The 27,496-nt window shown below is 38.6% G+C and overlaps 1 protein-coding gene across 6 annotated transcripts in view; it reads right to left on the bottom strand.

Moving 5' to 3' along the window:
• PLCH2 (phospholipase C eta 2) overlaps window positions 1-27,496 on the bottom strand; it is a 79,249-nt gene that overhangs the window by 10,077 nt on the left and 41,676 nt on the right. For 3 of the 6 annotated variants that reach the window (XM_042831357.1, XM_042831356.1, XM_042831359.1), the window contains 20 exons: window positions 20,724-20,870; window positions 18,283-18,526; window positions 17,604-17,733; window positions 16,910-17,080; window positions 14,404-14,497; window positions 13,707-13,910; window positions 12,680-12,800; window positions 12,118-12,289; window positions 11,097-11,204; window positions 10,357-10,515; window positions 9,407-9,478; window positions 8,363-8,455; window positions 7,945-8,045; window positions 7,119-7,216; window positions 6,128-6,310; window positions 5,540-5,647; window positions 5,290-5,414; window positions 3,824-3,908; window positions 3,151-3,297; window positions 2,939-3,018 (listed from right to left, as the gene is read on the bottom strand). In XM_042831357.1, coding sequence (XP_042687291.1) covers window positions 2,939-3,018; window positions 3,151-3,297; window positions 3,824-3,908; window positions 5,290-5,414; window positions 5,540-5,647; window positions 6,128-6,310; window positions 7,119-7,216; window positions 7,945-8,045; window positions 8,363-8,455; window positions 9,407-9,478; window positions 10,357-10,515; window positions 11,097-11,204; window positions 12,118-12,289; window positions 12,680-12,800; window positions 13,707-13,910; window positions 14,404-14,497; window positions 16,910-17,080; window positions 17,604-17,733; window positions 18,283-18,526; window positions 20,724-20,870 — 2,642 coding nt within the window. Of the gene's footprint in view, window positions 1-2,938; window positions 3,019-3,150; window positions 3,298-3,823; window positions 3,909-5,289; window positions 5,415-5,539; window positions 5,648-6,127; window positions 6,311-7,118; window positions 7,217-7,944; window positions 8,046-8,362; window positions 8,456-9,406; window positions 9,479-10,356; window positions 10,516-11,096; window positions 11,205-12,117; window positions 12,290-12,679; window positions 12,801-13,706; window positions 13,911-14,403; window positions 14,498-16,909; window positions 17,081-17,603; window positions 17,735-18,046; window positions 18,527-20,723; window positions 20,871-27,496 lie in introns of those variants that run through there. The other 3 variants (XM_042831360.1, XM_042831361.1, XM_042831362.1) reach the window with 3 other exon arrangements.

Below are 27,496 nucleotides of genomic sequence, written 5' to 3'. Positions count from 1 at the left end.
AGGGGGTACCTTCAAGGCGTCTAAAAATGTTCTGCTTCTAAAAGTAGACTTTTTTTGACATAGAGAAGCCCACTGAAATCACAAACAGACAGAGTAAAGGCAAATAAGACACACAACAACAGAGAGGGAGAGTCTCATCTAAGAAAAAAAGGAGAAATTCCACAATACATAAATAGACTACAGAAGAGACGGACAAAGAAAAGTGTCTCCAGGAAACAGTGCAAGCTAGAAGAAATTTCGGTTAAAGACACGTTGAAGCAAAAGAAATCTAAGACTCTGCTTTTGTGATGCCAAACTAATGAAAAGGTTGAAAATGCTAAAAAGCTTTATTTTTGCATTAGAATATTTGGATTAATAAAGGATGGGTAAAAACCAGACCTGTAGCTACAGAGTACAAGCTTTCTTTCCAAGTCCTTGCGTTTTAATTAGGTTGTGCACCACATCAACATTTTAACACCAGAAAATCTCCAGAGACTGCAATGATGATGAGAAGCAACAAGGGGTGTGTAATATATTGAGAACATGAAAAGGGGACAAAGCAATCAAGAAACAAATTAGTGCAGTAGTTTGGAAGCTAGCAGATAAGGACAGGGAAGAGACAAGTGTGATACATAAGGGTCGTTTAGCTGTTTGAAAACTCACCAAGAAAATCTACTGACCTCAAAACAGCTGCCAAAGTTTAAACAGGCATGTCACCCTACTACAAATTATAATTATCACCAGCCAGTTACTCATGAAGAAGCTAATAAGAGCAAATATTATGAAAGATTAGATAAAGTAAGGACTAAAAGAGTGATAATGCCTCACAATATTGCCAAATAAGAGTTGAGGTGAAAACTCTTAAGACTGTAAACAATCTCTTCTACGAAGAATCACAATCAGTATCAATGACTTGGAAGCTGAAGTTTCAGTCATTGAAGTTATTAGTCATGATGGCAGACTCAGTTTGTCTTAGCCTAAAAATCCCATTTGACAGCAGACACTGAGTGTTAGACTTCAGTTACTAACAGGATATTGAAGTATTTGCTATCCTTGCAACAGCAGCACAGGCATCACCTGAATGCAGGGCACAACTGGAATACAAAAACTGCACACGACACTGAGAGACAGAATAGAATCTCTCTATTCTCCATCATTTTGACTAAGAGTAGAACAGAAAAGAAGAAAAAAGATGAGTAGTGCTGGTAAGGCCAGTCATCATCTCTGCTGGAGCCATAGAGCAAATAGATGCCTGCTTTCATTAAAGGATGTAGGTGAAGGACACAGCCACTAAGAAGGTAAGATCAATTTCCACTGGCCTTGTGACCAAGGGTGAGCTTCTCCAGGACTTGCTACAAGTCTGGTGAGTTTGAAAGACCTATTCAAGAATGAGCAATAGACCTGAACACAGGAACTCCGAAGTTCATAATCAAAAGTAAATCTGTTTGAATCTTTGCTAATGCATGCATCCAGCAAGTGTCTGCAAGCTTTCTGAGAGAATCACATCCCTACTCACAGTCATAAAGGCACGACTTAGATACAATTCCCTGCAACACAAAAATACAGTCAGAACAAAATCTTAGCATTGAATTAGTCAGCTTATCATTACTCTTCCCTGAAGAGCATTAAGTGGTTTTTAATAACCTTCATGTTAGCCTTTTACTTGTGACAGGCACTATGATCATTAAAGCCTGTTCTCTGTCTTACTCAGACCAACACCAACTGTCTCTCTTGCTCCACAGAGCTACATTCAGACATTCATAACGCAGGCAACAGGGAGTTTCAGGCAGGACTCCCATCTCTGTCAGTCTGAAGCGACACCTGCCCAGAGACTCTAGTGTCAGATATCAAATTAAAAGAAGCAGGAACTGAGCTTAACATCTCATTTCATGAGGTATTTAATATCTCATTTCATCCTCACGAAAGCCACACTTTCCAGAAACAGCTCTTTTTATAAACTGAAAACGAAGCTTTCCTAGTAGTTATCTTGGTTTCATCCCACTAAATTAGAGCAATTTAAAAAGCTATTTTCCTTTGTAAGAATTATTTCAATTCTTTCTGCATGAACACCATACACACACACACAAAAAAAAAAAGACCAAAAAAAAAAAAAAAAAAAACCAAACCACCTTAGAATTCCCATCCAGTTCAATGCTGCCTCCTGCTGTCAGGATATTGATATATCACTTTGTTGAAAGGGTTCAGCCTCACAATAAGAGATTAGAAACTGGTTTTGAGATTCTCAAGGCCTATAAGATACTCAGAATCCTGAATCTCATTGAAATTTATTCAGTGGAAGTAATTAAATCCAGTTTATTTCCCCGCGGTGCACTCATTTCTAGCTGGCCCAGGCAAAGTTAGAGCTTTATTTTTAGCTTGAGAGTTATTCACATGAATTAGCTGTACTTCTCCTGCACATGAAGTAAGCACACTATTACCAAGAAATGAACAGTGGAGAATAAGCCCAACCATAATTATGAAGACCAAATCTCCCCTGCACTTTAATTGCTATTATGGAAGAATTCCTAAGCAAATGACGGCTAGAAACTTAATTAAATTTAAAATGCAAAATCATCAGGCAGACCAGGCCTTCATAGAACAAACTTTACAGGAAGAAAGCACTCATGGTTCAAGGATGTAACCTCTTCTTTACCAATGTGCACTTACTATAGTGGACACAAGCACATTTATTCATAAGAACGTGTGTACACTGCAATGAGATAAACTCCTTTGGCTCCCTCAAAAATGTGCTGCAAGAATCTTTTTTTATAATGTATCCTAAGATTTGTGTTTTGGTGTGCACTCAAAGATCTTAGGCTACTATAACAATCACACAGATGAAGTTAGAGTAAATAGGTTCATACAGACCCTCAATCACTGGACTTCTCTAGTGTGACACAAAATCCTGTCAGTTCATTGACATACACAGGTCACATTGCACTGCACTGACAGCACTTACCTTACCACAGATGTCATTAATAGCCACATGAACAAAGATGGATGCCTCTTCTATACCTTCTAGGTATACATGTCGGTAACCTGAAACGCAGGATAAACCAAGATGACAAGGAAGGGAAATAGATGATAGCAAAAGCATCTAGAGACATTCCTTTTGTAAACAGCAAAAAAGTCCTGAACAACTGATGTGGTAATTCCTCATTTCTTTCTTACCTGGCATCATACTGCTGAAAGCTATTGTTCTTTGTCCAATAAAATCCCGCCCAATTGGATCATGGTCCCACACCAGGAACCGAATCAACGCGATCTCTGGCATGTGCAGCGTGAACACCAATGTTTCTTCCCACATTGGGTTAAATCCTGGGAAATAAAGAACCAGCTTTTATTTTGTTCACGAGATGCATGAAGAAAGAAGACTGTCTATAAAAGGAGCACCTGAACTGCAATGACATGCTAGTTTTCCTAGCAGTTTAATCACTGTTCTTTAAAAATCCAGCACTCCTACTCACTTCAGGAGACACAATGGTATAAGAACTTGCAAGAAACGTTGATCTTACTTGAAGTTAGCACTGCTCTGAGTGTTTGGACAAACTAACCTTTTTTGACTCTTCCTTTGAACTCTGCCAAGTCCAAATACCTTTCTCGCACGTACAGTGAGAAGTCAGACAAAAGGCTAGTTTCACACCAAGATCTTCAACAACATCATACCAACTCACTTGAATAATTCAAGATCCAAGTCCGATTAACATCAATAACTGTATCAGTTTTTCAGGATTTTTCTCTATAATTGGCAACAAGTTTCACCTGTTCGTCTCTTGATAAAAAATGCTTGCCTGGAAGAGGATGTTTCAGCCACAAGAAAGCCTAAAAACTCCCGCAATCTTACCATTATCATCAACTACTCTAGTTTGTTCTTTGAAGCAATCGACAGGTAAGCCTATAACTTCTACTTCAACAAATGGATCTATGATCTGAAAAACATAAAATAACAAATCCTGAATAGAAAAGGTGATAAAGGCAAAATTCAAGCACATGACTAAACATTACAGCATGGGCATTGTACATTATTGTCTTAATTATAAATGGTACTAAGACTTTTTATACAGGATTACTATGCTAATGAGATTGAGGTCCAATCACCTAAATCATTCAGAATGATCACAGTGTTTGTGATTCTTGACATGAGGGAGTAAGTCTGAATGTTCTGGAGGCTCTTCCAGAGCAATCACTTAAAACATGACTGCAGCTGCAGGGAACTCAATTCAAAGGCTCAGTTTTCTCCCAGGATTATGTTCTGCATGAAAAAAATCCCTCTGCTTCTCGGGTTAAAATGAAAGTTGAAGAGATTATTCTTCCTTTTCTTGAGTTCAATCTGAATTAGGAAAAATTCCATACTGTTGTACATGTGGTATTAATAACAATAAAGAAAGAAATAGAAAGAGACTATTGAAAACATACAAAGGTTCACCAAACCCTTAGTATGATTCTACTGTATTTGCTTTTTAGGGAAGGTTTCCTGGTCTGATGTAGTCACCTAAACGGTTCTATGAGGAAGGAATATTTAGAAGCTGATTGCAATATCCATGTAAAAACCAAGCGTGTAAGAATTCATTTGAGAGGCTCAATTCTCTCTTCAATTCTGACAAAAATGCCTCACCCTAGCATTTGTTAATGACCAATAAACTAACATAAATGATATTGCAACAACAAACAAGAAATCAACAAAAACTCTTGAAAAGTATGTCAAGAGGTTTCAAATTTGACTTATTTTAGCCTGGTTTGTCTTTAAATAGAGTTGTCTCTGGCATTATATAACAAAAATAGCATTACAAAACAAAATAAATAACAACTTGAAAAGTCACTCAAAAAAGAGAAGGCAAAAAGAAGAACAGAAAGAAAACATAATAACACAGTGCTAAATGGAGAACTGGGAGCAGATTTATCTAAGCGGAAGGACTTTGAAGTAAATCTCCCTTGCTTGGCATGCTCAGCAGTTTGGTGGGGTTTTTTTTTTGTTTGGTTTTTTTTTTTTTTGAGTGACAGTTTGTATTTGAGGGCATTTATAGTACTGTTGTGAGTAGAATCCCACAGTCATGAGCTTATTGGCCTGTTTTTGCTTGTCCTGGTGGCACTGTTTTGACAACTGAAGAAAAAAGATTCCAGCTATTGCTGTGATGCTTTGAAGACTTGAAAACCACCTAAAAATCTAGGATGATAATGATCTGCCTAATTTATTCATGTTCTATGTCTCCCAACAGATAACTGCAGGAAATGAAATCCTCATCGTAAGCTCAGCTAATTTGGAAATAAACCTTCACCAACACATAACAACAATCACTAATAGTTTAATACCTCTCCTCTGTCTCCCAGCATGGAATCCCGTGGTTTTGGGAGCTGTTGACCACTGATAATTCTTAGAACCAGCTGTTTCTTCAACTGACCAGGCAGTGGATCTTCAGAATTTGGATTAAAGATGCCTGAATGAATGAAAAATCATGGAACATTAAAAAAAAAAAAAAAAAAAAAAAAAAAAAGAGTAGTAGTACTTCACTCACTGTTCTCTTATGGTAAGTCTCCCACTCATTCTAATAATTTTTCTTACCTTGACACATGCAGTCCGGTTTGAGGACATAGCCACAATTCCCATTGGCACTAAATTTGGCCCGGTTCAGTTGCAGCATTCTCCCCTCTGACTGGTAGTTTAAAGCCACTGTTCACCAAAAAAAAGCAAAAAAAAAAAACAAACAACCAAAAATTTTTAACCTTATTATTAACAAATTATGTTATCAACATTATTGTTTGTAGAACCAGGTTAAAGGAAGAACATCTAAGTATATTTTCACTTTTGATTTTTTGGGTGCAAAAACTCAAAAATGTATTTTCTGAAAGAGTTCTATGCTATAGCACACATCAGCTTCAGGGAGTGAAGCTCTGCAAATGAATCTCAGAAGTTGTCTTGAAGTTGAGAAGGATATTACTTTATCCCTATTTAGCAGACAGCTGCCTTCACAGAAGGCATATGATTCAAGTATTCTATCTAGAAAGCAGCATAGAAAAATAACAGGAAGGACTCAAATGTCAGTAATGTTGAATAAGCAAAGAATTCAAGTACTTTAAGAAATGATTCTTAAAGCTCCCATTAAAACATTCCTTCCAAAATAAAACAAAAATAAGCTCTCTTTTTGCTCACCGAGTTGGCAGCCCGCATTCCAGAATGGCTGGGGATTGTAGTTGCTGGAGTCTACGCGGTAGGAAGACGGGTAGATGCGGGATAACTGATGTTGGTTGAAACGCAGATACTGTGCTGGCTTTTGCTGCAGTATCTGGTGGGCTTTTGTTTCACTGAAAGATGAAACCTGCCAGCTGGAAGAGACTGCAAAGGGAGGAAGTGATTAGAGGCCTAATCTCCTTATTTATTTATTATCTAAATAAGACATTCAAACAAAGATAGCATTAATTACTTATAACAATCTATCATAATTTGAATACATTCTACTTTGAGGGAACAATTCTTTTCTTATTTTATAGAAGACTAACTGTGCTTACTGGAGGAATTAAAGCTAGGATAAGGAAACTGAATGGCCTGAATCCTCATTAAGAAGTTACAAAAGTTCTCTAAGATTTTTTCAATTTGCTGAAAGAAAGTATTATTTCTGGCAAGCAATTCTCTGACATTTTTAACTAAATTTTGATTCCTGTGAGAATCAGATGCAGAAAATGTAGAAAGATGACTGAAATATTCTAGGAATATAATGGGGATGGTTCACCAGGTCTGAAGTAAAATCTAAGCTTTGGAGATACTTGTCTTGGTTTGAAAAGCTCTTCAAACCATTCTTCCCCAGAAAATAACTAAGCCCTCTGTTATATCCAGTGATGTAAATGGTCTGTAGCAACATTTGTAAGTGCTACCAAAAAGTACATGTGTCACTGCTACATGGAGTAGCTTTACCTCCTTTACAGTAGCTGCCACACAACTCTATACCCATTTTGTAGCTTCTGAATAGCAAGTGGTCAGCCACTTTGTCAGCACAGCTTTACATGCAGCTCTTCTGTTAAACTTTTCTGAAGTTACAGTAGAAACAAACACATAAACAACTTTTAAATAGAAAAGACCTAAGAACATAAATCTTTCAATTTATTTGCACAGCAATTACTTCCAGCAGACTTCTACATCAACCTACTTTCAGCTTCAACATCATGGATGCCAACAGACTTTGTATATTTCACCAGGTCTGAGAGTGCCCGGGACAACTTCATTGTTTTCTTCTGCCGGTTTATCCTGGAATAATAAAACATTTAAATTTCCCATGAAATAAGAATAAAAATATGAAAACTTTCCTTTTCATATTTAAAAATAAATCAGAATAGAGAAATAAGAAGGTTTTCTTCACCAAGGAGGTATTCAATTTTTATAGCAGAGACTCACTGTCAAAGCAGTGGAAGCAACTGCATTAATGTACAAACAGAGTATCTACTAATCTCCTGAAGAAAGTTCTAAAGTATCCTAGAGAACTGCTTGATCTGATTTCCTGCTTTTACAGGCTGAATCTTACAGAGCCGCCATTCCACAGAGGACCTTTGATTTCAGGATTTTTGGAAAGGTAGTTTCAAAAGAAAATTAAAAAACATCACATGAACCTTTATGCAATTTTACGTGGCAAAAAAACAAAGAAACAAACAACAAAAAGCACTGGCAAGCAGATTTACTTTGCAAATCAACTGTAATGGGTTTGCTGGGCTGCCAGTCAAACAGTCTACATGTCAGCTGGATGAGATGGTAAGAGCTCAGATGCACATTGGATCCACTGTACATTGCTAATTAGTCCAAACAGCACCAAGAGATCATCCTGATGTTGTGGCTGACACTGGATCTACCCTCATGTAAAATTCCTCTCACACAACTGAGGATACCCGTCAACAAACAGAGCTCAAGCATGGCTATTTAGCAGGTACATTCAGGCAGGAATCTTTTTCAGAAACAAAGCTGCCAAATCACTTGTTACAAACCTGGTGTAATGTACAGAGCCTCTGGCTACATTTCCTTGAGAATCAGCATCATCTTCACCTTCTTCCAGACTGGTTGATTTTTTCAATTTGCTTCCTTTTTTCTGTGCCACAACAAAACAAAACTGTTATATAGAATGGACTCCAATATTCAAGAGATTCACTTTTTTCTATGAAGGATGTGGACCAATCAAGAAAAAAACTAAACTCATGTTAGACCTTCAGTCCTTTTAGACTTCAGTGTAAACTGAAACTAGATGTTATGCACAATTATAACCAGTTATCTGTCCTGTTTATTCAGCAAACAGAGCAACAGCAAGCCAGATAGTACAAATATGATAATCCTCTCCTACTGTTGCCTAAAAGAAAGAAACTATCAAAGAATGCCACATTCACAGTAGAACTTCCTAGGGTGGCTTACCTTGCGTTTAGAAAAGCTGCCCATCAATGTCCGGCTGTGCCTTTTATTGGTACTGAAGTCTTCCCCAGATTCCACATCATCCTCAAGTTTATTCTAAAATAATCAAACAGAAAAAATATTGCAGCAGACCTGAGCAGAGTACTACAGACAGCATGCACAAACATAATCAAAAATAGTTTGGGATGCAACTCACCCTAAAATGTCAACAAAACATGACCAGACCAAAGCAAGGTTTTCTTGTATGTTTGATGTTTTTTTTAATACAAGCTGAGCACAAGGTCTTTTATCCTAGCAGTAACTGTCATCACTTTCATCCACAGGAACTTTCAGAGCAGATACAGATCACAAAAATACTAAATTCCCTGCATCAGGAAATATTATTTTTATCCACATAAGCTCTGAGTGCACCCTAGCAGTGTATATTCACTGGTGACAAACTGCTTTCTAACTTAATATATGAAAAGCATAGCTCAACAGGACTTACTTCTGCCATGAAACGTGGCCTAAATTACATGGCTTTACATGCCTAGCCTATGATAAGAAAGAATCAAATTTCTTGCAGTCCCTAAGAAAGTGTATCATTCATTGGTGCCTCTAATCTTTAATATGACCTCATAGTTTCACTGTTTCCCACTCTAATCTGACACAGACAACTCTGGCTAGTGCTTACTCAGAAGGATTCCTACAGTCTTGGCCTTACAGCAGATTTTACAAAAGTACTGTCTGATGCATCACCTAAATCATTCATTTTAAAAGTACGTACAAAACTCATGAAAAAGAAAGTTTTGGGAAGCTGAATTTTAGCTTTCATCTGGTTTTAATGCCCAGTTAGTTCACCTGCAGATTGGCAGACCTCCAATGTTTTTCATTTGCATGCAGCAGCATTCCTTAGCTTATTATAAATTCCAAAATTACAACATTCACGTTCCTGAAGTGTTGGCTATTTATATTTTCATAAAGAACCATTAGTATAAGATTAAAATACAAAAGTAGGTGTACAGAAAAGAGAGAGCAGAGGGAAAAAAGCTCAGCTTTCATACGCACTTTTTTATATAATGGGAAACAATTTTTTTCTGTTGAAAAGTCATTTCGTGTGTACATTTCATGCTCCAATTGCTGAGTGAGAAAAAAAGCTTCACAAATCTGACAGTGATGTTCACCTGGCATCATCATTAACTGAATGAACTCAGCTATGAAATCTGAAGTCTATAATATATTATTTATTCAGTAAGGTAATAAACCATAACAAACTGAAATGCTAAACACCTCTTCCTCCAAAACCATTGGAGAAAGTCTTTGGATGTTGGACAAAGAGGTATTTAGCATTTCAATTTCTATTTTGAAGGACTGCCATATTTCATTATTCATATGCAACAACAAGCATCTCTTTGCACCAAGCGTAAATAATGAAAACAGCAAAAATTAAAATATCATTATCATCAAAATAAGAAGAGGCTTCCACTAAATGGACAAAAATGACAAAAAAAATCATCTGCATATTTTAGATTTTATATAAGAAATACGAGGTATTAACAAAATACAGATAATAACAAATATCAAGTACTACAGAAGGAAAAGCATTTTCTATTTTGCCATATGAATATTTGGGGGCAAAAATATTACTTCACAATGATGGGAAACTTCAATAACTCTAATAAATTTAACTAAATTCCTACCAGTGTAACAAGACCTATGATTTCAGCCAAAACCAGCAAACAAAATTTTCTAAATCCACATTCATCTTTTCTTTTAAGGGCACACAATTTTCTTTTAAGGGCAGAGTTGAGCATGTTTCAGTTTCATTAGTACTATGACAGCTGCAGATCTCACTGGTAAACTAAGTCACCTTTATTCAGAGTGTCAAAATAGATTTAAAAGTCCAACCTTAGGCACTCTTTTGAGGAAGCAGTCACGAAACAGCAGTACTAAGCAGCTATAGAGAGACAAAAGTGCAGCTAAATCTAGGGGTTGAGTGATGTACAGTATGTGTTCACCTTCTTACTGTCTGATTTCTGACCAGTCTTCGCAGATGATGGCAGAGTGGCAACTGTAAAATTGTTTGGATCTTCACAGTCACGGATTTTGGATTCTTTTATCAGTGAGTCAAGTTTTTTCTTTGCTATGTTCTCCACTCTTTTCCTATTTGTAGCTGCCTACGAACAAAACATAATCATTAAACAAGATACAGGCAAAACAATCTTAGCAATTCCAGCTGGGATTAGCAGAAAATGGAATGTTATTTGCAAGATCAAACCTTCGATCTAAAAATTATCTGGGAAACCTACAAAATAAGGATCTTATGTACCACTGTGACCTTGATTTCAGTAGTTTTGTAAAATCAACTGTTCTGGGGTTTTTTGGGTATTGAAAACACTCCTACATGTCTGGGAATACAGACAAAAGAACTGGAAAACAGGAAAACACGGAAGTAGTTTTTTCTTCCTTTCTTTTGTTTATGATGGAAAGAACACCGTCATGCAATAAAGACCAGTGAGATATTACTAGTTAAATATTAAAAGGAATAAAATCACAAATTTGAAAGATTACAGCTAGAACTGGTGCTGCCTAATATGCACTTCTGCTGAAACTGCACAAAGGATTAAAACCTTAAGAACCTGTGACGAATGCCCAAAATTGCACAACATGCACATTTGAGAGAACTCATACAAGGTTTCCTCTGTCTGGAATGGGAAAATGTAAAATAGATTTACATTTAAACGATCGCTTAACTTACATCTCCATTCATTATTTTACAGTCATCATCAATCTCATCAGCACTGTCCTCATCAGAAACTTCACCCTCCTCTGCATCATCACTAATGTTGGCTGGAAGTTTCTTCCCCTAGAAGATGATTACACAGGCAGGTTAGCACACAGCTCTTGCTATGACATATTTTAAACAAAACAAAATTGAACAAAAAAATCATTACTGATGGGAAATTAAAAAAAAAAAAAAAATCCCATAGAGGTGAAAATCTTAACATGCAAGCAAACAGTAAAATGCTCTTGACTTGTTGTTTGTGTTTGTTGAAGGTCAAAGAAAAGAAGATATTCATGAAGAACAAATCTTATTTACTTTTCTGATCAGGGTGAACTAATAGAAAACAGATTCCCTTTTTTCTAAACCTTCTCATTATGCAATTCAACTGTAGCAGCCAGATTTTCTCCATCTCGGTGCTTCACTATTTCATTAACATGAGCTAAAAAACTGTGAGCTGACTGGATAATAGGTGAAATGATAATATTATTCTAAACAGGAGAGAAACAGAAAAACTGCCAGAAAGAAGGAATGAGGAAGATGACGTGTGGTTATAATTTAAACTCAATGAACAGGAGCAGATTGCAATTTCCCATTCAACTTGAGCCAAATCTGTTAAAGACAAAATCCTGTCTGTATTCTCACATATTCAGCTCAGGGTCCAGAAAAACATCACTATTTCAGTGTCTCAAAAATAGCTGCTTTCTAAGAGTTGTGCATCAGGAGCCTGCCTTCTTGCACAGCCAGCCAGATGCACGGGCACTATATGAAAGGTAAAACTTATTCTTTAGCTACACATATTTCAGAAATTGTTACTTGTGTTGGCTTACCTAGATAATGCTGGCAAACAGCCCCAAACGGCCTTTATCACTGCATTAAACCTTTATTACAGATTGTTTATCGTGATGTCATTTAAATTAGCACACAAGTGACAACCAGGCAGAGATTGTAGTCACCACAAAAAAGGAGAGATGGAACAAACCAACCACGTTTTTACCTTAACCAGTATCTTCCCTTTAAGACTTGCTGGTGAAGGGAGCCTGGTAGAGTCATCATTGTGCACAGAAGACAGATCCAGTTTGTCACCCAGAATTTCTGTAAGATATTGGGCCATCTTCTTCTGCTGAATTACACTGCAGTGGTTCTCAATTGACAAGATAACAGGGTACCTGGAAAGACATAAGGAAGTATCACCAACTGCAAATTTAGCTTTTATGGCATTACAAAGATAAGGGTTATTACTGTCTGAGCCATTCCTGTAAGGAGAATGACCACCAATGAAATCTACAGGGTAGATATCCTGATTGATATCCCAGTACTCTCTCCAAACTGAATAGTCTATTTTAGATCACCACAGAACAATTAAACTTCTTCAATCTGATTTGATGCATTTTTTCCAGAGCACACTTTTCACTTTCCTATACTAGCCAGTCCTGACCTCCACTTCCTACTAGAGAGATTCAAGAAAGCCAATCATAGAAAAAACCTAAACATGCAGTGCTTTCAACTCCCCATGTCTCATGCCTTATGTCTCAAAAGTTAGCAGATTGTACACATACTCATTCTTGATAAAGGCGTATTTGTTGATAGTTTCAATCACATCTTTGAAGAGAATTTTGGAAGTCAAAGTGTATCCATGGTGGACAATTGGTTCACCATCCGGCCCATCCCAGCAGTCAACTGCAGAAGAGAAACAATGATACCCATCATTTTACTGTGTGTAGACAGTTGTACGCATTGTTTGAGAAAGCCCCAAGCAAAAAAAGGATCTCTTTAAGAAGTGCTGAGGAATATTATGAAGGGAGAAGAGATGACATAGCACAGCATTATTTTCGTTATACTACTGCTGGACCTTAAAGGGAATGCAAGAGAATCCTAGCCAAGCTTCTCACATCACAACCAGAGCCAAACTCTAAGCAACTCCGGTCTTCCTTGGATTCTGCCTAAGCTCACACTTGTTTACAGTCATGTTTCCATGAAATGCTTTGCTCCTCCGCAGCACGCCTTGGCATGTCCACAATCTGACCTGAGCAAACTATAATATTAGCCTTCTGAAAAAATGTGAAAGCACTTTGATGGTCACGATATTACAGATGATTACAGAAGAGGCAGTCTCAGAAAAGCATTACAAACATTAAAAAGAAATTTCAAAAAAGCTTCTGGGTCATTACAGGACTATCAGTATCTTGCATTATAAAACCACATTTTCCTCGTCAGAAATATCAGCTTTCTCCTCTGTTTTTAGTGAGAATTCTGCCCTGTTTGCCTGTCTGGTTGACATACATTTGGCCAGAAAGTATGCTCCCCAGAACATCCTAGCAAATGTTAGCATTCTTTCCCGAGATCATTTTCACCAATTTTTTCCTTAGTACCAATGACACTTCCTCCATTGTTCGCCTCACTCATATTCAAGAAAATTTATCCACTGTATAGCAACATAATTTAATGTTTTTCATAACAGGAAGACATCATTTCGTAAGGCTCCTTAGTCCAAGCAATTACTAGATCTTCTGCTATAGCCCTAAGTCTTTCTTTACAGAGAAGCAAAAGTATGGAGCTTACTGATGATTCCTTTATGTTCTTTACCTTCAACACAGCGACAGCCAGACTGTAGCACCCATGCATACATGTCCACCCTAGACTGGGACATCAGCTGATCTCCCATGAGGTAGGTATTATGTGAAGAGGTAATGAAATAGTGACTCAAAGGGTAACTCATGTCCTGATTCACTTGGTAGTGTTCTGGGTTGAAAATGTCCCCTGAGGGACTCCGCATGTAATTGGTGAAACCTATGAACAAACAATACTATAAGTAAGACAGTTTTGTTCTTTTTGTTGCTGTGGTCTTCCTGAAACCAGCTAAGAACACATCCCTGCATGCACCAACACAGTCATGAACATATCAAGTAAAATAAAGAAGTAAATCTGTATCCCACCCAGCACAAGACAGTTCTTTGCTCTGACTCTCCTGGAAAACATGCCTATATTTAACCAAAACTTGACACTGTAGATTTATAATTCAAAAGATTTTGATGGAATAGTAAGTGGCGTAATGCATAGAAGACTCTAAAATCTTCCAAAGAATACTAACTTCACCTCAGTAAGTAACAGATACCTCCCCTCCCACAAAAAGCAACAACCCAATGCCAAACCTACTTAAAAGCATTCGCTATGTTATCTAATACAATTCTATGACTTTATAAGCGTGCAAACAAATGCGATTTGTCATAAGCATTTAAACACTGTTCACCCTCTCCCACAACAGCTATACCAGTCAACTTACCATCAATCCCCAGAGCTCCTGCCTTCTTGTTTTCCAGGCATGGTTCAAACTTGTCGATAATTTCCAGGCAGTGTTCTCTGGTCACATTTGTCATCTGTAAAAGTAACATAAGTGAAGTGTTAACTAACAATCCACAGCTTCTCCTGGCTTTTCTACTCTGTATGCTGTTTAACAACTGGTCAGATCATCCAGAGTGGCACTAAGGATTTCCAGTTACACAGTGAGACTCTCACTCCTGTCAATCAACATCAGGTCAGATAAGAATTAAAATGCTTTGCGAAAAGTTTCTGCCTATTGGCAGCTGCCTGATCACATCCAATAAAGACAGAGCTCTAGTTTGTAGGTCAAACGTGGTTAGTGTTGGTACATACACAGAGCATCCAAATTGAAAAAGCTTTGTCATAAATCAATGGGACACCTCCTCTTCTGTAGAATTAAAGGATTAATTTGCAGTCCGATTTTTTCATTATCAGAAGTGTTTTGACTTTAAAAGAAAATAAGAAAATGTTTCCTCTTTATGCAGTGGACTGGAAGACAAGCAAGAGAAACAGCACAATCTAATATTCCTGCTATTAACTGATAATCTATCCATTAAACATTATCCATTCTGCTATTTAATATACTTTTCCTTATACTTCCACTTTCCAACAAACGTTATACATGCCACTTGGAAATACAGCCCTGGACACTAAATGGGCTGCCAATGAAGTGCCTAAGTTGATTGTGGTTTTAGCAACTTGGAATATTCTCTCAGAGGTAAATAAAACCACCAGCATGTCTGCAACCAAATCAATGCCTTTTGGGGGGGGAGGGGGGAGGGTGGGGGTAAATTTAAAACCTAGTAAATAAAATGAAAATAAGAGGAAGGAATACAAATAAACAAATAAAAACCAAGCCTTTATTTGCCCATATACTGTAGGTTTGCTGGGTAAGAAGGAAAAGCTTTGAAACAACAGAAGGTTTTTCTGGTACAGCTTCAAACACACAGAATGAACGCTTGTTTTCCCTGCACACATCGTGTAAGAAAGGGAAGAACTAGACAAGGGAGTGAAACCCCAGAGGCATGTGTTGTCCATGTCAGTGATTAGCTGAGCTGATCTGTGTCCTTTGGATAGTGTTCATTTTCCTCTCACCATCTGGAGGATCAATTGACCAATGAAATGGAAACACATCCTAATTATCTAAAATGATAACTGCCAGAGAAGTGGCCTTATCATTCATTCATTTCTTAGACAGCTTTTGAAACTCTGATGCTTTATGACTCACAGGCATACAGTTTCAAAAGAGATCAGGAGAGGAGAAAAAAGCAAAGACAAGTCAATGCATTTGTTCCTGCACTCGCTGTACCTTACCATCCAATTATTTTTTTTCTCATTTCAGAAACTGCCAGAAGTCTCTAGATGAACACAGGATCATTCAGAGAGCTCAGGAAGTCATTCAGACAAAAAATCCTGCTCAGGGCAGGATCAACTATAAGGTTATAAGAGTTAACTCAGGCCTTTATTCCAGTCTCTATACCTCCGTGGTTTAGAGGATGTACAACCTCTCGGGGAACCTCTTCCATTGGATGAACATCCTCATCGTAAAGATGAGTAAAGAACTCCAGTGTTCCCTTGTGAAGTACAATAAGACATTGTAACTTAGCACAGAGTTTAGTGGTAGTTGCTGAGTTGCATAAACAACTGTAAGCATAACGTATGGGTTCACTTCAATTCTTGAAAAGAAAAGCTTATAAAGCTATACACTAGTGTTTCTGAAGAACTGTAGAATATCTTAAATTCATAAGTAAAATTAGATAGCATCACTATTTACTGGCCAACGTCAAGCCAATATTAATATACAGGGAATATCACACTACCTGGTTTGTCAGACAAGAAAACAGCCTGCTTTGGATCGGTGCAGTGGGAGGAGTCTGAGACCACTCTCAGCAATGCAGTATTGAAGTATTAAAAGGCAACCTAATATGCACTACTACATATCCTCAAACACTTCCCCAGACGTGAATAATCCTCTCAGTAGCTCTTTAGAAACATAATCTACTTTGCAAACTGGGAAAGTGTGACAAAGTAGTGTAAAGTCTCATCATGAACTCTGCACTGAAACAAAAGCAGAGCCAGAAGCAGCATCTTTGCACTCAGGTACTGAGCATGGGAAAAAAACATTGATGGCCTTCTCCCAAAGAACACAAGGGAAGAAAAGAAAAGAAAAAAAAAGAAACCATAGACACTACAGTTAGGGGCACAATGAAAGACCCTATTCAAAGAAGAGGTTGTGAGGGTAAAAAGATTCAAGAAATAGTCTTGCCAGCATACCAGATGAAAATCAAGAAGCATCTAACTGTCTATTTTTAACATCCACACTCTCCAGAGTGAAGCTGCTAAAACAAAAGCAGCTGCTCACTTTTCACACGCATGACTGCCATTCTGACCCTTTAAAAAAGACAATGCATCCCCAGCGGCAAATGGAACGGCACAAGAACAGAATTCTTTTCCTGGTTTAGATCTACCTTTTGTTCACTCTCCAGAAAGCGTCTCAGGTCATCTGTATCCAGGAAGTCCTTGTGGTTGCTGTAGGTGAGCATTAGCAAGTACAAATCACGTCGTGTTGACATCATCTTGTAGAAGGTGCAGAACTCATCAAAGCCTAGCGTGCCCTGGTTATCATCTGTATCAGCCTCCTGCATTACACAGCAATAAGGCAATGAAATAGCAAACTGTCTTGTAAGAGCCTGAACAAATCTTAAATAAACAAACGCCTGAATGAGAATAACGTGTCACTGAAATTAAACACATGCTGATGCTGCCTGACAAGGGCCTGCTAGAGCAGATTGGTCAATTAGACTAATATTTGTCAGATTAATGCTTTCCCCTTTGAACCTTTTATATGTATGGATTAGTGCACGAGCTAAGACAACTTCTGAAGGTCCTTCTTATTGCACAAGAACACAGGGATACTGAACTTCAGATCAACAGGTGTAGCAAAAAAGCAACTTCACAACGTGTCACAATGTGGTATCAACACTAGACAGCACCTGGTGTAATCATTTTTTCTGTAAAAAACAACTTATTTATTACTTATTTCTTATTTCTGGAGCATTCTTCGATTTACCAAATACACAGTGCAGTATCTCTCAATGGAGAGAAAACAAATCAGTTGCTGAATCATTGATCTTTTAGACAAATTTCATTTTCATTTCTTACCTTGAACATTTGCTTGACTTTTTGTCGGGGTAGGTTGACATTCAGTTTGTGCATTAGTTGGAGCACTTCATTAATACTCAGACAGCCATCACCATTTTTATCTGCTTCATCAAATGTCTGCTTCAACCACATTGAACAGGAGTTAAGGAACATCATGGAATATCAAGGGATGTTACTGAACATAATATATATAAAATGCTTAGGGAAAACTGTACATATGGGACGAGGAATAAAGGAAAGCTCAAGATAATATATAACATAACTGCTTGTCTTATTTCATGAAGAAGTTCCTAGATTTGTTATGCTCAGTATTCAACACTGGCTATTTTACCCAAACTCTGAATTGAATTCTGAGCAAACAGAAATGATGCATCATGTTTTGTCTTGTACAATCAAATGAAAGGGACAGCTTTACACAGGGAGTAACAGATGAAGGAATATACCTGTATGTTCAGTCCATTCTTGCCCAATCACCTTTTTCAGTCCGCTCTCTTGCCCAGTCCAATTTTCTTCAAGGACTTCTCTCTCAGTCTCTGGAAACAGGGAATGGAATGGGAATCACTTTGAAACTTTGAGCCTAATGCTTGCTTTTAGTAAAACAAATACTTAGAGGAATTATTGTGCTGTTAAGTGCTCCAACCACTGGAAAATGCTCTCTCAACCAGTTTAGGAAGGATATTGATCTCTGGTTCTTTGGCGTTTTGAGAGGCTGTCTTCATCACTGATCCCTGCCATCAGGTATTTTAGCCCTGTGATCCAAGTACGTGCTTCATCTCCACTGGAAGACACCAGGTCAAGGGATTCCATATGATCTCCATAGTAGATGCTGAAGCAGCAGTTAGGATCAAAACTGCCATCAGCATAGCGCTGAAAGATCTCCGATTGCTTCCCCTCACAAACTTCTTGAATAGAGTCGATGGAAACTAGAAAAACAAGAGCATGCAGCTCATTAGTAACTGTGTGGGAAAATAATCGTGCAGGCTGGCAAACAGTAAGATTGCCCTAAAAAGGAATCCCTTTTTGTCTTGATTTAAGTTCTCTCTTTTAATTACACTGATGAATCACACTGCTGCTTGTCCAAGAACGTAATAAACGATCTTCCAATTGGATCAAAAAGAAAAAGCAGCTGTAACAAAATTAACCTAAACTGCAGAAATTACTGGAGTATGGGAACACAGAGACGTGAAACAATCTGCATATTAACAGAACAGGATAATACTTCTAGCTTCCACTCCCTTGTATGCTGCCTTAAGATTCTTAAGGGAAAATACCCTACTCTTCCAAGAGCGTGACTGATTTGAGGATTGCATACTGAAATAAAAAAGCTGAATCATGGTTTTACAAATTTTACTCATTATGAACAAACGTAGAATTAGGGAAAAGTAACACCAAGACAGTGAAATAGATACAGCCAGCAGACTGTTGCAAAGGCTTCATCCTGACACGGAGAGTAGTCCTAGAAAAACTGGTGGTCTGGGACACCTTCAAATCTATTACACTGTGAATACAATCCCTGTTCTAATTCATGCAAAGGGCAGAGAAGGCCTAGCCCAAACAGGTTGTGTTTATCTTCTACTCACATTCCTTCCTCTTCAGATAAAAGGACAAAGCAGATGAAAAGTCAATTCCATGCAATTTTATGAAATCAAAATTTCTACCTCTTTGAAAGAGAGGTGAAGCAATGAAAATGTCTGCAGTTGGCCAGAAAAAAAAGATTCATCTTTTCAATAAATTCCAATTTTTCTGCTTTTTAGTTTGATGTGGAGATGTGCAGATGCTAAATACTCACAGTCTGTGCACCTTATAATTACATGAACAATTTATTTCCCTTGTAATGTTCCTGTTCCCAAGCTGATAGAAGATAAATTCTAATAATAATAGTAAGGGGGGGAAAAAAGGACAAATTTTAGTTTTGCTTTGTTGTAATTGTTCTCTGGAGATTACAACAAACAGACATCTGTTTGCTGTGGTATGGCTACCGTGCAGCTGGACAGTATGTTATACACAGACAAACTGCTAAAGTTTAAAAGGGAAAAGTTATTAAGGACAAAAACATAAACTGGATAATTAATTAAGTTTCACTGTGCTGAAGGTAAGTGATTGTAAATTGCTAGGAAGCTCCTCTGAAGGAAACAAGTCCCCTTCCCAGTTTGCTTTGAGGCAAATACCTTGAACACTGAAGCCTAGGCTCAGCCTGATTCTTTATGATTTTGCCCTGGTTTCTCTTCCTATACTTCAGCTTATCTGAAGTACACAAAACCAGTGCTGTGATCTAGTCAGAGACCATTGCACATTAAGGAGCCAGAGCTACACATAACAGTTGCACTGAGGTTGTGCTGTGCTCAGCAGCACGTACAGGTTGTCCTCCTGGCCTTTTATACTACATGTGTGCCTTGGCTGTAGGGTAACTTACCTGGCTTACTGTAACTGCTGTCTGCAGGGAGCTCTAACTCAATACCAGCACTTACATCACCTGTGCATCCCTGATTTTCTCTATAGCTACAGCAGCAAGTATCCATGGGAACATCCTTTATGTCTGACTGTAGAAATGATCAATAGAATTGTTCTCTCCCGCACAAAACTGTAAGAGCCCAGAAGAGCAAAATGGAGTAACCTTTCCAAGCATGGCATCTACATAGCATGTTGAAACTGACTGATGCTTACCTACAGCACGCATATACATATGTTTCTGACAGTTTAAAAAAAAAAAAAACAAAAAACACTAACATTTCACTGTAAAGTACTTTTCAGCCATATAGTAAGCAATTACTCAGGCTACAGGAATGAAAAGGTAAAAGGTAATAATCCTGTAGAGAAATCCTCTGGAGAAAGGAATGAAATCTCAATAATGCAAGGCCCCCGGTTCACACAGGTTTTCCCTGCAACTGACTTCCAACATAGTTAACTACTGTTATCTGCATACTTAACAACAGCAATTTAATCTTCATAAACCATTAATCATTATAAAATAACTTAATGCCCTTTAAAATCCACATACAGAATTTTGCTTGATCACCTGTGAATGAATCAAATCCTTCATGCCGGTTTGGGTTTATTCACAAGGGGGCAAGATTCTACCTGGAAGGAATCAGAATAAGTGGTTCTGTGGTTGACACTCACTTTTGGCTCTCTCATTCTTTCGGGAGGGTCTCCAACGAATGCATGACTTGTGCTCATCCAGGTAATAGAAGCGGACCAACCCTTTGGAACCACCACGGAGTTTGATCATTTGGGTACCAGCCTGCATGGAGCTCATACATCTTTCCACTGAAGAGAGAAATGAAGTAATATCAGTATGTCAGACTTTGTTTCCTTTAAAAGTCACCTTCACAGGAAGAAAACATACGAACAACATACAGTTGTAACAATAAATAACAAAAACATAGAATATAAATCGCTACAGGAAAAACAAGCCCTGTTTCATGCTTTTTGTTACAAAGATGCTCTAATCTCTGTTCATCATTTATGGTTCAGTAGCACTACTATCTTTTTGGACTTCTAGCGGTTGGTATGTGTTTGTGGAGGAGTGGGAGTATTTTAGCATGTGAGGGTGAAAGGAAGTTGGAGGAATTGAGTCATTTGAGTATTTTTATACATGGAGGAGCTTGGTCTGAAGATCAGTGACTGAAGTCCAGAATGGTTCTGGGTGACATCAGACGGCTCTGGCTTAAGCCCATCTGTTTATAGACATTCTACAGGCAGCATCACACCACTGCCAAGGTCTGCACTGTTACCTGATCTGGGCAGGATGCATCCTAGTCATATGCTTCAGAACAACTGCTTTTCCAAACACTGAATGGAAAGGCAAATAGATTTCAGAGTCCTGTCTTCAGGGCCTTGGAACATGCAACATGTTTCTGGGCCTACAGAAACCCTTCAGTACAGGTACGCTGTAAGAGCAAGCTGTTCCCTTAAAATCTCACTGAACCAAAGCAGCATCCCCAAGTGCCAACAGAAGACTCCCACACCCACCAAAGGTTCAGCACTGCAAATCCATAGAGAGAGAACGACTGTTTCACTTAATAATAACTCTCCAGAAATGACACTACAGCTACAGCTGGCTCTTTGATAGATAAACCCAATCTCCATCTTCTCCTGTCAGGAATATCAGTTCCAGTTCAGACAAGAGATATCAAATCTTAAAATCAACATATAAATAATACATAATGCATACATATATCTCTACATATCCAGTACAAGGGATCTTTCTCAAACTACTGTGGAAGCTTAAGAATTTTGTCACTGCGTACCTGAATAAATAAAATAGCCTTACTAGAGTCCAGTGGCCTACTCTGAAACAAGACAACAGGACTGTTCTAAATATTTATTTTGAAGACTGAAAACCAAACAAATATTGCACAAAAAATTCAGAATTTTGGCAACCAAGAGCAGAGAGCAAACCTACCATTCTGCGGGCATGGAGGACAACATTTCGAAAGCTCACACATGACAAAGTGAACAGCATTACATTTGCACTTTGAGGGGAATGAGAAGAGATTAATAATGAAAATATAACTGCAAGGTTCTTGAAGTCTAAAAAGCGTCCTGGCAACAGATCAAAGTAACTGCAAAATAACACAGGACTAGGGCTGCGTCTCACCACACCACTGCTAGAAAAGTTGGCGCTAAACAAGATTTAAAAATAAAAGCTCAGATGACTCTGCCTTCAGCAACGGAGCGGCAGGCATGCAGTCCATATCTTACCAAAACGGCCAATTTTCCACCGTGGAGAAGCTACGATGCTGCCACCAACCCAGAAAAATTCTTCAGCCAGGCGGGCAACTGAAAACTTATTCTGAAGCAAAGGGCTTCCTGTGGCATCCATGGCTGAGACAAAGGGCAGCTTCCAATCAAAACGCAAACACTGCAGGCCTTAGCAGAGATTAAAATTCGTAGTTGCAAACTTTTGATGTAAGTTATAGAAATATTATTATGAAAAACACTTCAAGGTAATTGATGATCTCGAAAGTCCAGCGGTATTCTTCGGGCTGTTACAGAAAGAGCAGTTTAACAGTAAATTCAGGCCTCCTCCTGTGCTGATTTAAACTACTCAAATAGCAGCAAAATCCTTCTCATTCTGTACGATGTTTCTATGTGTCCGGTTTGGAGGACAGATATGTTTCAGTTCAGCATTTTAAAGCAGACAAATGAAAGAAACTGAGGCAAAATGGCATGAAGGCGACTCCATTTATAGACAGAAGGATCTTCTGACAACGTTCTTTTCCGGTGCTACATTCCCAGCTGCAGAGCACCCAAGACAATACACCAGCTCACAGCTGTTGGCTTTCTCCATGCTGCTTTCTTCTGACAGCGAGAGTTACGTAGCAGGACCTCTTTTGCACATTTGATGGCACGCAGATTTGCAGGCGCTCCTGCTGATGGCTTCACTTGCTCTTCAACAACAGCAATACCCGTTGCAGTAAATAAGAGCAATGTCAGTAGCACAATCCATCCCCCCAAGTCACCCTTGCCTTTCACTGTGAATCTGGCAAGGTGTTAAGCTCTTCAGTCTCCTTCCATTTCGGGGGGAAAAAAAGAAAGAAAGGAATGACCCCTTTTTCTTCTCACACAGCTCTTCAAAATATAATTGTAGAAATCTTCATCTTTTCTTAGAAGGTTCTCCTCAATATTTTAGTGGGAATATTTCTCTTCAGGCAGGAAAAACTAGATACGCTGAAAACACAGCAACATGTTTGCTTGAAATCCTAAATCCCCCGTATGCACTAATCCTAAAGCTGTGGTTCTGCCCTATCCAGTCAAGGGATTTAGGTGACACGTTACAGCCGTAGAAAAATAAGAAGGTTAAAAAAAAAAGTACTTTTTTTTTCCTTAGTTAGCAGCATGTTTTCATCTCACAATCTGTGTGGCAGTGTCTTTGCAAAATGAGACAACCCCACAGAAGATGTTTTCCTATGAAACAAGTCAGCCAGCTACACTGTACAGAACAAACGCTGTTCACAGAAACATGGAACAGAGCGCATGAAAAGTGGCAGAGATAAAAGCAGGTAAGTATTAATTTTTAAAAAGCACTAAGTTACTATCTCATTCCCTTTGAAGTGCATCCAACAAACCCCAAATACAGAAATCTGTCATTTATGTTATCACAACCTCTTAATCTACACTAAGTACAATACACAATTGCTCTTGCCATCTGTGATCTGCACAAGAAACACAACATGCTTCTAGCTTGATGAACTAAGCACAAGTGTCCATTTAAAACGTACTCATTAAGTACTTCCCACTCCTCCTTTCACAGTTTGCAAAAGCTTTGTAGCAGATAATTCTAGAGATGACTGATTCTCAAGCACAAGTTGTTTATTTCACTGTACAGCTATCTTATAGAGGACTGGCCTCAGATTTATTCAGAAATGAAAACCAAAGTGAATCTGGGCTGCGGGTAAAGGACAGCAACACACCTGTATATACCCTTGCTGCTTTCTTCTACTTACTCAAATGCTTCAGCAACAGCCTTCCATTCTCCTCACATGTCTTTCAAGAATAAATTGGTGAGATACCTCCAAGCCAATCACTCCTATAAAAAGCTAAGACACGTACATCTACACAACTGAAAAGTGTGAAGCTACAGGCAAGAACTCCCGAAATACTGTTCTAAAGATCCTAATTCCCTTTTCATGAGAAGCCAGCCCCAGCATGGCTGGATCAGAGAAATGTAAGCTTAATTACATGCTCTGCCCTACACTTCCCTGAATGTCTTAAATAAAGGAGCAAATGTCTTTGGATAGTTTGCCTGCTACAGATTATCAGATCTCCACTTGTAAAATGGGGAATGCACCTCACAAGGGAAGAGGCAATTGAGCCCTAAGGTCCTTAACTATAAGGAGACAGAGTTAAGGTAACTTCTGCAGCAAACCAAAAATGCCAATATATCAATTTCACAGTTGAGAACTAGAATTCTGCACAAGCCAGATTTGCATGTGGATTTGTTTTCATTTTAGTACAGAAAATTCCTGTTTTTTATAATACCAGAAAAGAGAAATTCTCTCAGTGTTCAAGTTAAAGTCAAATTTATATTCTAAAACCCACCAAGAAGAGGTCAATTCAGATCCTTTTGGTTGACATCTCTCCATCCTTCAGGCCTAATGATCACAAATGGAGAAAAATAACATCTTTTTAAAAGTCCCATGTCCTGACTGTGGCTAGATACTAGGTAAGTGTAGGGGAAAGAAGCAGAAAATAACAAAGAGTTAAACGTGACTTAACCTCTCCCCCAACTCTTAAGCTATGGAGCTGAGTACTTAGGATATAAGCCTATTGAAATGGGTTTCTATTCTTGCCCCACTTGACATCCTCAGAAAAATCTTGCTCACCTGATAAAACGTGCAGATTAAAGACTTCCTCCCAAGGCACTCAAAAAAAGTTATTATTCTCCAGGTGTACCAAAGGCTTTTCATGGCTCAAAAAGATTTAAAACCGAACATTATTTGAATCTGCAGGCTGCCCTGTGGCTGTTCTAAAAGTGGGATTCAGAAGACATGAAGAACAATGCAGGAATGTCAAAGGTCTTGTCAAAGAACATGCTCACTGCCACAAAGGGGCAGAGAAGTCAGTCTGCATCACACAGAGAAAGAACATCCTGCAGAAGGTACAGGAACACAGCATGTATGGTTTGGAAGAGAGAAGTGAGTAAAATGAACATCTTCCTGAGGTAAATGGGTTGAGGATTAATGCAATCCATCAGGACGGGTGGATTCATTTCCAATGCATGTTTTAATGTTGAAGCAAGGGAAAAGTGCTAAAAATTTTATTTAACTTGAGGGGAAACAGATAAAGCCCTCAGTAGAAAAGAAAAAACTAAAAATTTGAGTGCAAGAATTTTTAATAGCTAGTCCAGATTCTGATCTCTCTTGTGCCTTCTGTACATCAGGGTTCAAGCATAAAACAGAAGAGAAGTAATACAAGAGGTAAATTAGGCTCTGAGCATATCAAGAAGTTTGTGTGTGACACATCTGCATTTCAGTTGAAGACAGCACAGAAGGTATTTCAGGTGTACACAGTGAACTAGTTTTCAAACTATAAATATATTTCCAATGTATTAGTTGTTAGAGTACTAATACAATATATTAGTGTTGCCAGAGTATTGAACATCACAGAGCTGGTACTGTAACAGGTCTGTAAATCCTCCAGGATTAGATTTGTCACTTCACAGCCACGCACTGTTTATCCTTGCATGAACACGCTTCACACTACAGACCCACTTTACCAGATTAACAAACTAACCTCATGCACAAGGCTGATTCTACAATACTTAGAAAGACATGGGCAGCAATTACTGACACATACACGGATGCTAATACAGGTATCACTATTTCCTATTTCCCACACATGGAAATCTCGCTCCTAGTGGCTGCAGAATAAAAAGAAAATGATTGCCAACCTGCAGTAGGAGTAATAAGATAAAAGGAGGAAACAAAAGGTTTTGATGTCAGCTGGCACACAGCCATTATCTGCACTTTCTTTCTCCCCCACTTTTCTCCTTGCCTTTGTACTTCTTGCTGTAAACAGCAGTCAAAAAGCCCAGAAAACCTGCAGAAATTACAGCTACCACTAAATCTTAGATATCTCTGCATAAGATACCGCTGCCTACAGACTTCATATACATTAGTAAACCTGTCTCTGTCATATGAAGCACTAAATGCTGAGATGCTTCAAAAGCAAAATAATGAAAGCATACAACTGAAATGCACATCACTTAGTACGGTTTAGAAATACATCTGAATAACAGCACAGGCACAGAAAACAAGATACATGAACAGCAGGAGCACAGCAATCTTCCCTTGAGCTGAAGTTACAAAGCTCCTTCAATATTGCTGAATGCATAATTTATGTTTTTTGGGTTTTTTTTTCCCCCCACAAGGATACTGCTTCCTGAAGGTCTAAAGCAGCATGATCTAGACAGCAAGACCTGCAAACTCAGTTTCAGTTTCCCTTCAGCTGGATCTATTTGATTTTGGGCTTCTGTAACTATGTACTCTTTAAAGGTTGCACCTGCATGGACAACATGAGCATTCCCCAAGAAGAGGAAGCATACGCTGACAGAATCATAGACAGTACTGCTATAATTTCTATGTTTGTCTGGCAACTGAAGCCTGCATTAGTTATATTAAGAATTCACTAAAGCAATTCCTTTTGAAAGGTTCTACTAACTTCCAAAGAAGGAAAAACATGAGATCCACACTGAGCTACAACCCAACTTCCTGCGGTCACCCAACCACAAATGTGTGGTGCAGAAGGCCAGAGCACCAGCTGCACCACAACATTATCCCAGCAGCACATAAGCTGCCTTTTCCTTAATTCCAACACAACAACCCCACTGACCTTTGGCACAGACCCGGCTCCAGCCTCCCACAGACATGAGGGCCATCTGGCCACAGCTCCGAGCGCAGTAATCCTGGGGCAGATTACAGCCTGCAGCGTGCCCGTGGCAGGTGGGAACAGCGCTGTTTACCAGCTTCTGCTTCTCACCCGCCTTGCTTCAAAGCTGAATATTGCTGTAGTGGCCCTGAACCGACTCAAGTTATTAAGTGTTACAGAAATACAACTCTGTTCAGTATGCATCAATTCACAAGGCCGCTGAAACCTCTGGGAGAGACACCAGTGGCGGCCACACAGCACATAGCAGAGCATCTTGCAGCACTGGCAGCCACAGAGGGCAAGCCGTGAAACAGCTGCTTCAGCTAAGAAATCCCAAACATGATTGCTGCTAGGGCTTTCCAATGCATTATTAAAATAAACTGATCCTGAAATCTCTTCAATTCACGTGAATCAATATTTGTGGAACTGAGGCCAGCTAGGAACAGCACCAACGTAATCCTGACAATGAGGCAATCTCCTTCCATGATGCTTAGCTCCCTTGAGCTCATCAGAAAAATTTG

The sequence above is a fragment of the Centrocercus urophasianus genome, unplaced genomic scaffold (genome assembly GCF_019232065.1).
Source record: "Centrocercus urophasianus isolate 14NV4802_14NV808 unplaced genomic scaffold, USGS_Curo_1.0 seq_36, whole genome shotgun sequence".
Taxonomy (NCBI): domain Eukaryota; kingdom Metazoa; phylum Chordata; class Aves; order Galliformes; family Phasianidae; genus Centrocercus; species Centrocercus urophasianus.
This window is presented reverse-complemented; position numbering and strand designations above follow the sequence as displayed.